This window comes from Ochotona princeps, chromosome 18 (assembly GCF_030435755.1).
Source record: "Ochotona princeps isolate mOchPri1 chromosome 18, mOchPri1.hap1, whole genome shotgun sequence".
Taxonomy (NCBI): Eukaryota; Metazoa; Chordata; class Mammalia; order Lagomorpha; family Ochotonidae; genus Ochotona; species Ochotona princeps.
Window position 1 is genome coordinate 24,747,068 of NC_080849.1, and position 14,591 is coordinate 24,761,658.

At 36.6% G+C, this 14,591-nt stretch overlaps 1 protein-coding gene across 2 annotated transcripts in view; it reads right to left on the minus strand.

Moving 5' to 3' along the window:
• Positions 1 to 1,452: 1,452 nt before the first annotated feature.
• Positions 1,453 to 14,591, minus strand: part of PIK3C3 (phosphatidylinositol 3-kinase catalytic subunit type 3) — a 90,001-nt gene continuing 76,862 nt past the window's right edge. Inside the window, exons 24-25 of one of the 2 annotated variants that reach the window (XM_004579690.3) lie at positions 8,791 to 8,916; positions 1,453 to 1,592 (exon numbers count right to left, since the gene is read on the minus strand). In XM_004579690.3, coding sequence (XP_004579747.2) covers positions 1,578 to 1,592; positions 8,791 to 8,916 — 141 coding nt within the window. In that variant the 3' untranslated portion in view covers positions 1,453 to 1,577. The remainder of the gene's footprint in view (positions 1,593 to 8,790; positions 8,917 to 14,591) is intronic. The other variant, XM_058676789.1, reaches the window with a different exon arrangement.

Consider the following 14,591-nt stretch of genomic DNA (forward strand, 5'->3'; position numbering starts at 1 on the left):
TAATAGGAAGTAAAGAGCAGGGAAGGGGAGGGAGGAGAAGGGAAGGAAAAGGAAGGAAGATAACCCACATGCAATGAAAAATGACATACTTACGTGGGGGACAATAGCCAATCAAAAGTGGAACTTGCCAATAAATTTAGGCACAAACTCTCATGACTGACAAAAGTTCTAATCTTTATCATCTTTGAATATGTTTGTTTTATACAACTTATATTCCATATTTATCTAGGCTGTATGATTATATGCTTACTTTCAAGCTAGTCCATTCAAAATGAGCAAGCTCTTAGCTCACGTTTGATGGTAAATTGCATTCTCTGAAATACTGTCATAATTTAAGTATCACCTTTCATGTCATTTAATATGTAATATTTATTCAGCAACAAAAGAATAAAATAATCCTTTTCTTTAAAGGCAAAGCCATGACTATGTAATATGTTAACCTGGAAAAGTCATTGATGTTTTCCTCATATATTCATGTAATGTTACTTTTTTCCTAAAGTTAAGAGACAAACATGAATTAGTGACACTTATCTTAAAAAATACTTATTTTGTTCAAATAAGAAATGTCTTATTTTAATAGAACTACAAAAACTAGTTCAAAGATTTTGAAAACTGAGCTAGCATCAAAAGTGCATTGCAGAAGCGTTATTTACATTGTGATACACGAATATGTAAAAAGTCTTATTTAGTCATAAAACCTTCAGTCTTATTACCTTTTGACCAGTTATTCACATAGCTACATTTTCATATTCTACTTTACATACTTACAATCTAGCAGAATTATAATTTTCAGGAAAAAAAAGCCAAGTTTTATTATTAGGAGATTTGAAATATAAATAACTTTTCCCTGCACGAAGAGCCCTCTGCCTGCCTGTCCACATGTGGCAGCAACCATCTTTCACTGGGTCCTCGCTCACACCTGCTGCCTCCTTGCAGCTCCCCGTTACTGCCCGAACACCATTTGCTTGGGCCAATGCTTAGGCCACTCCATGCCCGCACGCCCAGTGGTCCAGCAGGATCCTCCCTGGTCTTCCCCAGAATATGCAGAAGTAAAATATACAGCATGTAAAAATGTAATGAAATTTCAAAATAAAATGAGGTAAAAGTGTAAGGGTGTAAATTAGGCAAAACCCAACAAAAAATAGAGGAGAGACAACAAGGTAAGGGAGGAAACTGGAAAAATGTCATAAACAGAAGTGAACTCAGTCATAGAACTGCTGTTCTGGTATAAATATATGGAAAAAACATGAATGTTCAAAGTCGAAAGTTTAAAATATTTTTACTAGTTCAACATGAAATTTATCCAGAGCTCTCATAATATGTACATAATCCTGGAACAGACTTCACATGAGCTTTTAATAATTCATCCAACTGAAAATAAATACATAAAATATTTCAAAACAGACCCTTCAAGACCATATAAAAGCAACTCTATCCAGGGACGCAGACTGCAGGCATTATGGAACATTCAGGAAATAACGGGCTATGCTCTTCCTTGTTGCTCTGAGGTCCTCCTTATCAGCTTGCTTCCCATTGCAGCTTTTTGTCATAAATATCTTGACAGGCCAAGTCCAGGTTTATTTTCTCCAGTACTAAAAATTAAAAACAAATAGAAAATAATTTACTTCATGATCACATGGAAAGGTAAGAGTCTATAGTTTAAAGACCTATTAAAACAGAAAGAAATTAGGTTAGTCTATTCAGTCCCATCAAGAGGACTTCAATTAACCGTAATGGAGAGAACGACCAAGTTGTCATCCACCTACGGGAGTATCTGGGCAGGTCAGAGGGAATGCTTAATAGCTGAAGTTCAAAATCGCCAATTATTTTCTAGTAGGCAACACTTCACTGAGAATGAGGAAAGTCAAAATCACGCTGAATTCTGCAGGGATCACATCACTACTACCTTGAGTGGCACTTGCTTCACAGTGCCATTGTTGCAGAAGTTTTGAAAACCTGCACACAACCCTACAAAGTACAGCAACTTCATTCAGAAATCGTCTAGAAATCAAATCAAAGGAAGTAGCCTTGAAAGAAATGAGAGGACTAAGCAGAGTTGTTCTGGTCCTATCCCTAATTTTAAGCCATCAAGTACAAACAAAAAACAAGAAACAAGAGTTCTTAGTTTGGGTGAAAATATGTTGAGTCAGCCACTTCTCATGTGTCCCTTTGTTTAAAAAATATATATGCTGGCATTAACTTAAGGAAATTAAGAAAGCTATTGGTGCTTCACTTCATTACCACTCTGAGAACAACCTTTTTATTTTGTTGGTCAGATGAAAGATTAATAAAAGATAAAAGATACATTTTAAAACTTAGGAGTAAATGTTTCAAAGGTCATTAGTCACAAAACCCTCAGGTAGTAGCTGTGCTGATCTCTACAACCTGCAGTTCAGCTGTATCACTCATCACCCTGGTTTCCCATCGGGAATAGAAACGGGATGCACTCACTTCACTGGTGTGACAAGTAAATGAGACTAAGCAGAAAGCATTTAAATAACGTGTGGCACATTTAAACATTCAACAGGCTACTGCCATTTTTGCTGGAATGCTTTCTTCTATGTTATTGTTGTTATTATTCCTTGCAGGACAATTAAAGAAAATTAGGATTATATTAGATCCAGTACACAGAATGATATAAAGTTTTACAGGACATATAAGCATTATGCTAGTTTTTAAAGCATCTCTTAGGGAAATCTTCTGGCTTTTGATAGCATAATAAATTAAGGTAAAATAGTGTTATAGAGAAGGATTTCTATGTGGTCACAGAATTCAGCATTTTTTGTTTTGTTCAGTGGAATATTTTACATGACTATTCTTCATTCCTAAAGGTAAAGTGAGAGCTATATAATGGAAACTCAGAAATAATGGTCTAATTTCTTCTTTGCAAATAGGCATTTTGCATCTATGAAGTAAGATGAAACCTAATGTTCCAAAGAAACATTAGTTAAGTAAGGGGAAATAAACATATTACCACAGTCAGTGGCAACAGCTTGTTGCCTTGAAAATGGCAATTAGAGTATTTAAGATGATATGGTTTTAACCTTATGGGAAGGATAAGTAAAGCAAAAGATTAAACATTAGAACTGATTCCACACTTTTTTGTGACACAAAGCATGAGAGGCATTCAGCTGGTTCCACATACAATGAGGAACTCAGCTTTATGGCTCAATTTATATAGCAGACAAGCTTCAAAAATCACAAATATTATATGAAGCAAAAGTGAACCATAGGGGAAAACTGAACAGCTTAATATAGTAATGCTATAAAAACTAAACAGAAACATAGCAACATCTGAGTTAACATGTAGGGGTACTATGCTTTAAAATCACAATGGTTTTATTTTGCATTTACAGCCATCTATGTCACAGCTAAAGACTAAATGACACTTAATATTTGCAGAAGGAAATAATAAGTTCGTGACCTGGAGAATTATAGACATTTTTATTATTGAGGCCAATTATGTTTCTACTGGAAGGGAGTATGTTCTGATTAGAAAATTAGAGTATTTCTTTTCCACTTATCTGTCCCATTATAATCAGGATCTAAAGTAATACTACATGTTTAAACATAAGGGCTTTATTAACAAATAAAATTGTACATGATTTTTCTTTTCCACAATACCAATTAGTTAGTGCATGACCCTTAAACAAAACCACCCTCAGGGAAGGCACTGTTGCTACCTCTTGGGAACCTGTTATCCCACACAGGAGGGACCACACCAAATCCTGTATCAACTTCCAATCCAGCTTCCTGATAATGCGCCTGCAGGGTGGTGAATGATGGCCCATGTAGTTGTGTTCCTGCTACAGGAGGGGAGTCCTCCTGGCTTCAGCCTGGCCCCAAGCCATGTCCTACAGCCATTTGGGAGAGTAAATCAGAGAACAGATCTTGTCTCTGTCTCAGCTTTTTGTCACTCTCATTCAAATAGAGAAGTAGATCTTTAAAAGGAAAAGCTTCCCTTGTTATCATGTAAGACTAAATATCAAATAAGACTCATAAAAATAATTATGACATATTTAAAGCAAGCTAAGTTGGGGTTTATAAGTACATCTAAATATTTACCATTACTCCAAAGGCTTCAAAACAAAACTCCTCTAACTCATGAAATAGCAACTTTCAAATAGTGGCAAAATGGAACAGGCAATATCAGCACAAGTGCCGATTTACTGTCTGTCGGGGTGCTATGAAGATGCACATAATCCTAGCAGAACCATGTTTATAAATAATCTTTACACTTCACCTAGAGAAATAAAAGGAGGAGAGGGCTTGATGCCCACAGTACCTCAACTCTTACCACCTAAAGCCTCATTCATTGACCTACAAGGTAGCCTTCTCCAAGAAGTACAGCAGTAACAACTGAATGTGCAAATTCAAATTATTAGATTTAGCATGTATTAAGATGAATAAAAACATACTGCATTCTCCAGATTTTTCACTCCCAATCAGTGAAGAGAGGGATAGAAAGTAGGAAAACTAGTGCTTTGGAGGAAATGATGGCAAAGCCAGAGACTACCATTGGAAGGCCTGGTTTTACAGCTGTAAAAGTCCCAAACACTGTGACCTCTTCCCTTTTCCTGCAGATAAGAGCTGGAAGCCCTTTAAAGATCATTTCAGCAGAGAGAAGAGCTTTGATGATGCAATTTCAAAGACAATGACCCAAATAAAAGTGGTTTTTGGTGGAAAATCTATACCACTAATAGGTGGATGTTGCTAGGCAACGAATATTGCAGTGTTTAATCTCTACCCTTCCTAAGCAATTGCATGATGGAAGAAAATAAGCCTTTTCAGCATTTCAACAAAATAGTTGTGCCTGGAAAGTTTTAGTCTTTTTAAAAATATCCTCTATCCTATGCTGAAATAACTCTAACATTAGTTAACATATATCAGTATCAGTACCAGGTTACTGTTATTTTATAAAAATGTGATCCTTAATGATGCATGACAATCCAGTAAAATTATCATAAGCCAATGATCAATACCATTTCATTAGGATAAATGCTATGAATGATAAAAAGTATATTGGTTACCAGAATTTTAGCATGATAGTGGCATGAGTTTCAAAAAAAAAGCATATTTCTCCAGAGATTAGAATTATTCCTCTGTGATTTTACAATTTAACAAGACTTATAAAGTTAAGACTCTATTATCTCACAAATACTTCAATATCTAACCAAGTCCCATTTAACAACCTTAAACTGTTATTTTCCTAGAATTTCATCAGCACAACAGTATGGGTACTGATGACATATTTAACAAAACCTATAAAAGTGGCATGACCATTTACAAGCATAATTCTTAAGATGAAAAAAATATTGAGGAATCTGGAAAAGAAAATCTGTTTGCTTGATAGCCTAGGATACAAGTTCTCATAGGTTCAGTCTCTCCATCAAAAAAGGGGACTATTCTACAGTATATAACTATGATAAGGATTATTTGATAGTAAATAAATAGGAAAGTACTATACGAAGTACAAAGGTCAAAAAAGTCATTGTGCCAGAAACAGTCTATCAAAACAAGAAAAGTCATATCATCTAAAATATTTCATCTAAACAAATTCCTATGTTGTGTTAAACTTCACCTTTCACCAGTCTAGAATTTCAGAGATAATTCTCAACCTGCTAGAATCACCCAAATATTTGCTTTGAATTCTGATTTTCATGTTATTATATACTTGATTTTTCTATAGTATCTTAGAAATAATACATCCTAGTTAAAACATAAACTGTTTTATGTAAAACTACGTAAAACATAAACACAAGCCAAAGTAATACTTAAACTATCCAGGACTCTTATATCTTATCTGTTACTTTACTGAAGTACAAAATAAGGGCTAAAAAATGTTTCTTTCCAAGAACAAAGTCGTGTAAATGACAAGAACATGTTGAAATGTATGCGTATCTCCATTACAGATTCCCTTTGTCATCCATATTCACCTTCTCTCCTTGAGCCAGAGAAAAGCTACATGACAATAACTCCCAGGAAATTCCACAGTAAGGGCAGCTGTTGTGTTGCAGCAGGGTTAAGCGATCATCCCACATCAGTGTGCGGGTTCAAGTCCTAGCCACTGCACCACCAGCAGCTGATGGTCCAAAACCTGAGTTCCTGGCATCTACGTCTAAGACCTGATAGGGTTTGTCTCCTAGCTCCTGGCTTTGGCCTGGTCCAGGCCTGGCTGTTGCAGCCATGTGAAAAATGAGATGAAAGATGTCTATCTCTCTCCCACCCACCTTCCCCACTTCCCTGTTAACTTTGCCTTTGAAATAAAAAAATAAATCTTAATTTTTTTTCAACAGGTTTCATAATTTAGCTATTCATAAGCAGGGATGAGAGGGCAGGCAGATTTCATTTGCTAACTTTGGTAGTAGTTTATATTAGCCTCAACTCTGGAAAGCAATTGGTCTTTGTGCATCTTCGACAGATTACACTGATGCTAAAGACAGATGTTAGTTTTCACCTAAACCTCGGTCTTGTTATGATATGAAAACTGTCTCCCAGAGTGCTGGCAACCTAGGTTCCCTCTGTAATTATGCCCCTTTAATAACAAGATGGTCCCTTTATTTAATCAAAGTATTTCACTCCTATGTTTCAAACATAGGAAATTAAGAAAAAGCAGTCCTCTATTCTTAGATGCAGCTAGGAAAGCAGGTGTCTTATGCAAATTAACAATAGTATTTAAAAATTAAGCCACTAAAATAAAATATGCCACTCAAACCTGAAGTCAGAGCATATGATGTGAGTGGCAGTTAAATCTTCAAGCCAGCCACATTTAGTGCCTCTATTCCTTGCATATGTAGCCCTCTTCTACAGTAAAGAAACAGAATATTTTTTTTTCTCATAAAACTGGGTTGACCATGTGACTTATTTTATTTCAAGAACCCTCCTGCTTCGGTCTTCACGTACTTGTAGGGAAGCCATTTACCCATGTTGTAGAGTGCCGTTCAGGCTACAGCACTGAATGGTCACAGAAGATGAGAGGCCATGTGGAAGAGGAAATGGCCAGATACGCGGATGACAGCTTGCAGACAGTTCAGCTAAGCCCAACTGTCTGTTCAATGCAGCTGGCTGAGTGACTGAATCTAACCATGGCCACAGGAGACAGAACTGCGCAGCAGTGTTGTGATGGAATTTATAACTACATAGTCACAAGAATAATACATAATCATTGTTCTTAAGCTAGTGAGTTTGGGGTAATAAGTAGCATTAGCTATACTGAAATGAGATATTATGGAGCAATATTAATTTCAACGGAAGAGTGTTACCTCCATTATTTAGTTAGCTGCTCAGGAAAATAAGAGAAAAAGTAGAATCTGCAAGTACAGAATAAGGAAAAAAAGCCGTAAAGGAGAGAAATGCATAGAGCAGTGATGGAGATGGAGCAAAATGAAGCACAAATAATGAAATCATTAAATCCTTTTACTATAAACATGTCAAAACACATCAGTTAAAAATTCTAGATCTTGCAGCTGATGTTGTGGCATGGCATGTTAAGCTGTCGCTTGAGATCAGCATGTCAGATGGGAGCAGGTTTGTATGTGTTCCAGCTACTCCATCTCTGCTCATTTCCTGCTAATGACACTCCCCAAAGGTCTCAAATATAGCACTACTCTACATGTACAACCAAATCAACACTTCATAATTGACTGACACATCATTTACCTACTATTTCATTTGTTTCAAATTTACTCTTGGTAAGTGATAAGTTAGGGTTAATCACCCAGGAAGCATCTTAGAACAGCTTTACAATAAAAATATAACCCAGTTTTATATTCAAATAAAACATTTTTTAAGTCATAAAGAATATAATCGAACAATTTAGGAAAAGGGATTCTTTTACTTAGCTGATATTTTTAAGTGTATAAATCACTTCATTGCTCGGTGACAGACAATCCAAACACGTTTAATAGTGGGCAAATTTAAGTTCAACATACGAAAGCTATAAACTAACCTTCTTGGGTAAAAAGAGAGAGTAACAGTAAAGTACTGAATCCGATGAAAGAGAACATACTATTCAGAGGAAGAAAGAATCAGAAAAGAATGTTAGAAATAACTTATAACACAACCTTCTGGAATTGGACTTTGCTGTCCGGTGATGGAGAAACACTGTGCATACTTAAATCTGAAAACGTTAAGTGAAATACTGTTCTGTGAAAATGTACTATTTGGGAGACTAAAGACAGGGGTATTCAGAACAGACTTCAGCACAGTAAACAGTTATAAAGCAGGCAGGTCGCTTGCCTGGGTGACTAAGAAGACCTCGAGTACATGTGAAGAGTCAGGAAGGAGCTCACTGGAAGGGAAGGTCAAAGCAGAAGAGAGCAGTTTAACTCTCCTGTGTGCTAGCCTTGCACATTAAAAGAGATTGCTCACCGTACTTCAATGAATAGATGGTTTTACTGTATGCTATTAACTGATTTCCTAAATTCCTCTCCCAGAACTTTCCTACTTTTCCAAACCTGAGCAGTGTGCAAGTCACACTTGCTAAGGCCTCTATTAGGGTGCAGATCATTCTAAAAAAGATAATTGAAAACTACTACTGCTGACAAAAAGGCAAAAGTGTTTATATTGGTACCCCACGATTTAGTTCCTTCTTAAAATAAAGCAATATTTTAGGGTTCAGCAATGCAATCACTTCAGCCGTATAGCGAGATGTCAAAATGATTTGATAGGAACACAGAAAATACATTAGTGGGCAGGAGAAAAGAGCATCTTTTCAATCACTGTGGGACGATCCGTGGACAAGGCTCTGGAAAAGGGACGATCCGTGGACAAGGCTCTGGAAATGCCTACCTGGGCAAACTTGTGAATCTGTTCCACGACCGCAGCAAACAGCGCGTGGACACTCTCGTCGATCAGACTCTGCATGTAATGCACCGCCTCTTCATCCGACAGATCTAAGCGGAACTTATCCTGAACCTACAAAGGCCACAGTCCGTTAACCTCTTGAGGGATAAACACTGACTCATATTGTGAAGAGACAGAATCCAGTATTTATAATGATTATTTTTATGCCAAATAAAATTAGTTACAACATATTAAAATTAAACAAAACTAGTTACAACTTTGAAAAGTTCTGAATCCCACTATTCTGAGTAAGTTTTCTGGTTTCATTGCATGCTCTTTATTTCACTCTGTTCTTGCTGAATATCACATTTTTTTTAACAGAAAAAAAAGCAAAGCAATTAAAAACTAAAAATGTTCATTCTATTAGGTCATCAATGCTTAAAAGCAGAAAATCTGTTCTTTCAAGTGAAAAGTTTATTTCTTCTGGATCTAAACAAAAAAACCACAGTTGAATTTAGATCTAAGTGAATTGTAACATAATTGTATCTTAAAAGTGCCTTTAACCTTATTCCTGCTATTCACTGTTACACGGATACAGCAAGGTGAGACTTTACCATTGTCCTCCAATGTCAATGTCTATGTAAGAAAAGCAGCTCAGTCCACCATAGGAAAAATCAACTAGATTTTCTAAAATATCTTTTTTCTTGTAGCAAGTCCTTAGAACCCTGTAGAGGACTACTTCTGAAAGTCAGCTGTTCCTACAGACAGGGCACATATCAATCTCATCAGGGTGCTTACACGGAAATAATCAAGTAAACAACTTAAAGCAAAAGGTTACAAACACAGAAGTGCTATCTCCCACTGTCAATGTTTCAAATTCTTTGTGTTTTTGCCTGATTTTGTACTCCTCAGTGCTACCCAGTAATTTTTTATTTTTACCATATTTTAAAATTGTTATCTGAATCAGTGTCTGCCTTTGAAGTGGTAGTAGTCTGCTGTTTAGTGTAATGGGGATATATTTATCGGAAGACTGAAGGGCTCAGCACAATATTCACAGTGCTGTTTTCCTGTCTTGTAAATGTATTTTCCATTCTTAGTTATAATGCTCCACCTGTAACAATATTGGATCACTTTCAACCACAGAAAATGCTTTAGTTACTTAGACAACAATAAAAATGTTAGCAATGAAAAATTAGTTATAGGTTAAGTCCAATTAACTGCTACTGTAACCAGCTAGTTGCTCATTTGATCTAAAGACCCAGCAAGCCACAATGTGCATTCCTTCATTTTAGCTTTGTTCTATACAGTTACTCACCTAAGTTTACAGTTTTAATATGCTAGTTCTTTTGTACCTTTTCTTACTGTGATTAAACGCATCTCTGGTGTCTAAACTGTCCTTCATCTATGACAACTGCAACTCATTAAATATCCCAGTGGCAGGCAGTTTCCCTAGACATTCTTCCGAAATTTCTTTTAGCATTTAGATGTCCTGACTTCACGTGTCTGTACTTACATATTCCGCAGTGATAAAGAAACGGTACAGGACCCGGCGGCATGGCCTAGCGGCTAAAGTCCTCCCCCTGAACGCCCCGGGATCCCATATGGGCACCGGTTCTAATCCCGGCAGTTAAGGAAGAGACACAATGTGGAAGAAATTTATATTTTATCTATGGCATAATAATCAATGTTTTAATTTACTTAAAACACAGTCTAAGTTTTCTGGTTCAACACTAATGGACAGCAAAACCCCTTAAATTGTGGAGTGGAGGCAATTATTTATTCATTCAGAACATTAGACTGTCAACTAGCTCTCAATGCAGTTTTCCACGCAAAATCAAGCCATGATGTAATGATTCATGAGATATACTAGAAAAAGCTTTAAAGCAAAAAGGGAAAATATTTCTGATGCAGCTGGCCAAATCTACATCCTCAAAAAGAATATTGTTCAAATAAACTAATTCTGAAGCAGCTGTATAACAATAAACACTACTCAAGTAGCCTTATAGCAAGTAACAGCAAGTCACCGAATGTCCACATTCCACTTCCAGATACACATTTATACTAAAATGGTTTCACCATAGAGAACATTTTTTCATTATGACCTGACACTTCACCTCAGGATGAAGAAGTCCAAATACTGAAAACAAGTTTTTGGAAGCACAACTTGAAAAGAAACCAAAGGCATTTCGCACAAGAGGCATCTTTGCAACCAAGGTTCATTTCTGGTGATAGTTTAGATCATGAGAGCAGAGAGGCCTACATTTTACTGAGCTCTTTCTTCACAAAGTTGATTCCCAGTTTCTGAAAGTTCATATATGTCTCAATGAATAGAATCAACCCATAATTTCTGTTTTGCCAAAATGGAGATGCCTTCTTAATTTTTTCTTATAACAAACTTCATTAACATTATTTGGGGCTCATTTTAAAAACTGAAGTTGCTATCTCATTTTTCTCCTAAAACATGTAAACACTTAACCCATGCGCTTTTCCATAATGAGCATTTTCAGGCAGTGTTCTGGAAGACCTCCTCACGTATTCTTCTAATCTGTCCTTTAAGAGTTAACAGGGTGTTGGGCCCAGCGGCATGGCCTAGCAGCTAAAGTCCTCACCTTGAAAGCCCCGGGATCCCATATGGGCACCGGTTCTAACGCCGGCAGCTCCGCTTCCCATCCAGCTCCCTGCTTGTGGCCTGGGAAAGCAGTTGAGGACGGCCCAAGGCTTTGGGACCCTGCACCCGCGTGGGAGACCCGGAAGAGGTTCCAGGTTCCTGGCATTGGATCGGCGCAGCACCGGCCCGTTGAGGCTCACTTGGGGAATGAAACATCGGATGGAAGATCTTCCCCTCTGTCTCTCCTCCTCTCTGTATATCCGGCTTTCCAATAATAATAAAATTTAAAAAAAAAAAAAAAAGATATGTTAAAAAAAAAAGTTAACAGGGTGTCGTAAAATACAATATTAATTAAAAGGAAATACTTAAAAAGAGCTCTGGCTATTAAGTAAATTCTCTGATAATCTTTAGTGACACTTTAAGATTTCTGATCTTAGAAATAATTTAGTATGCCACCTAATTCTTTCAGATGGCATTATTAGGAATTACATGACTACGAGAAGAGTGCTGTATGCTGTTAGTACACTCCATGTCAGATCAAACTCTGGGAGAGGTGGAGGACCTAGAGCTCCCTGCAAGGGACTTCTGCTTTTATTTACTTTGCACAACCGCAACGCTACCCTGCAGCATCCAAGGCTTTCTTTTATTCCTAAGAAGCAATTTATTACATAGATACAGCCTTAAATTTCCGAGCCATAATAGAATTAAACAATGGTTTTCATTGTTAAGTTACGTGTGTGTACATATTTACATGCCCTTAAACTCCAGTTTCCACAACATACTGTCAATAATAACATTTCAAGGTACATTTCTTTAACTCACATTCCTACGCATGTAGAATTATTCTGAAAGAAAACACCACAACAAATTTCTTCATTAAACTGTGCTCTTTCATAAAGACAAAGTAATTTCATTTACACCTTACCGTAACTCCTTGTCTTGGAAGACTCAAAAATAATTCATAAAAAAGACTTTCATTTAAAGCATCTCTGTCATGGTAAATTTCATTCACATAAGAAAAGCAGATGTTCCCCTATTACAATCCTCTAATTCAAAATATTAGAAGTAGGAAAAAACATTTTTCCTTGTATTCATTTCTTAATATAAGTTAGTAAACTAGTAATTACAGCAAAGGAATAAATCTTATTCATCAGGGTGAAATAAAATGTATTAATCTAAATATTATTTTCTTGATGAGTTCTTTTGATTACTCACACTTCATTAGAATAAGTCCTCTGAGTGAATAGAAACTAGAACTTAAAATAGAGCGATTAACAAGGAAAATGAAGAAAACTGAGTCACTATTCAGCCATCACTAAACGAGAAGCAATTCTGATAATAACTATGTATTAAGGATTTCACTATTATTTTTTAAAAAATTTGCATTCAAAATTCTGTATATGTGAATGTGTGTCAATAGCTAGAATAATTATTAATCTTTAGGGATTCAAGGTCATTTAATTTTAGAGTTCATTTGAGTAGAATATGCAGCTCCTTGTAAAACAGACACACAGACACACACACACGTTTTCTGTTTTTAAACTTTAGCCAAAATATCTATTTAGACAAAGAACACAGCAGTTTCATTTAACACACAAAAAAGCATCAGAGCTGAGCAATTCTAAATCCAAGAGCCAGCAGCTTCTCCCAGGTCTCCCACATGCGTGAAGCAACCTAAGGACTTGAGCCATCCTTTTCTGTTCTCTCAGGCCCCAAGCAGGGAGTTGGAATGAAGGTGGAGCAGCCAGGACTCAAAACACTGCCTGACCTTGTTTCTAAAGTCTACTCCATTACTACAAGGGAAACTGCAGGACGGCAGGAATTTTGTGTTTATAATACACTGTCACAGTGCTTGACACACAGCAAATAGTTCAAAAATTACTGTTCAGCAAAATAAATGGTGAATAAAAAATTTTATGGACCATATACATGATCGTCATCACTGTGGCTGAGTATAATTCAAGTGTTAACACGCACAGTATTTTCATCGATTAAAGAGCACCCGGGTGATGCAGTCAAATGAATATCAGCATTCTCTTACAGTTGAAACGTCAGTGCATGCACAGCCCACAGATCCAGAGGGCTGACTGTACTAACATTGAAACTCTTTCTACTTACTAACTTCTTTTTTAGGTTACAAGATCTGTTCCTTAAATTAGTTTAAAAAAATTAAAACATTTAAACTTTTGAACAAGCTTTACAGCGCCAAGAAATTAGCAGAACACTAACCTAACACTATGACACTAAAACACACCTTATTAGTCAAGATGAAAGCAAAAGTCACCCCCAAACCATAATGTGACTAATGATTATATCTTTAAACACTTGAGCCTGTAGAGAAAAATGATTTCTTGCCTGTCACGAGGTTCGTGGCTGAGATTCCAAGAGCAAAATTAGCTTAACAAGAGAAAGCATACTGATTGGTAAAGGTATAGCTCACGTTAACAGAGGAGTACCCAAGCTCCTGCCACCCACATGGGAAACTGGGCAGCTTTCTTAGTTCCTGGCTTTTACTCTTGGTCTGGTCTGGGGCCACTGTGGCTTTCCAGGGGGTGAACTAGTGACAGGAGTGGTCTCTGGGCACCCCTCTGTCTCTCTGATTTTCAAATAGTTTAATTAAAATAAGAAAACGGGTAATGAACATTGATTTCCTGTTTTTAAAAAACAACTTATAAGCTAAAAAGCTATATAATCTTTCCTTCAGATTCAATATTGATAATTATACTTAGTTTTAAGATAATCTTTTGTGCTTTTCGCTAATGTTAGATATTTCTTCATCTGTGCCCTGCCCCAAATAATTAGGAGAAACAGGAATTCATCCACACACAAGTCTTCATTTCTGTCGATTGCCCTTCCTATCCAGCTAGAACTCAAAGGAAAACCTCTCTGAAAGGCATCCATAGCATACCTTTCTTCAGAGTGTCAAGAACCAGGTACGCAATGAAGAATATTACCAGACCTAGATTTTTCTGGACAAAGGGTAGGGGCTGAGGTAAATAAACTTGTCTCTCCAGACACAATGATCTATCCTTTTCAAAATGACATAGTCACGAAGGGAAGGGGACAAAACTATAGTGAGGTATTGTATTCAGGAACTGGCAAAATCAAATAAATAATCATATAAAGAGGTTAATTCCTAATTTATACTAAGGAAAAGAGAGTGGTTAACTCATTAGGCTGTGATATACAAAGATTTATA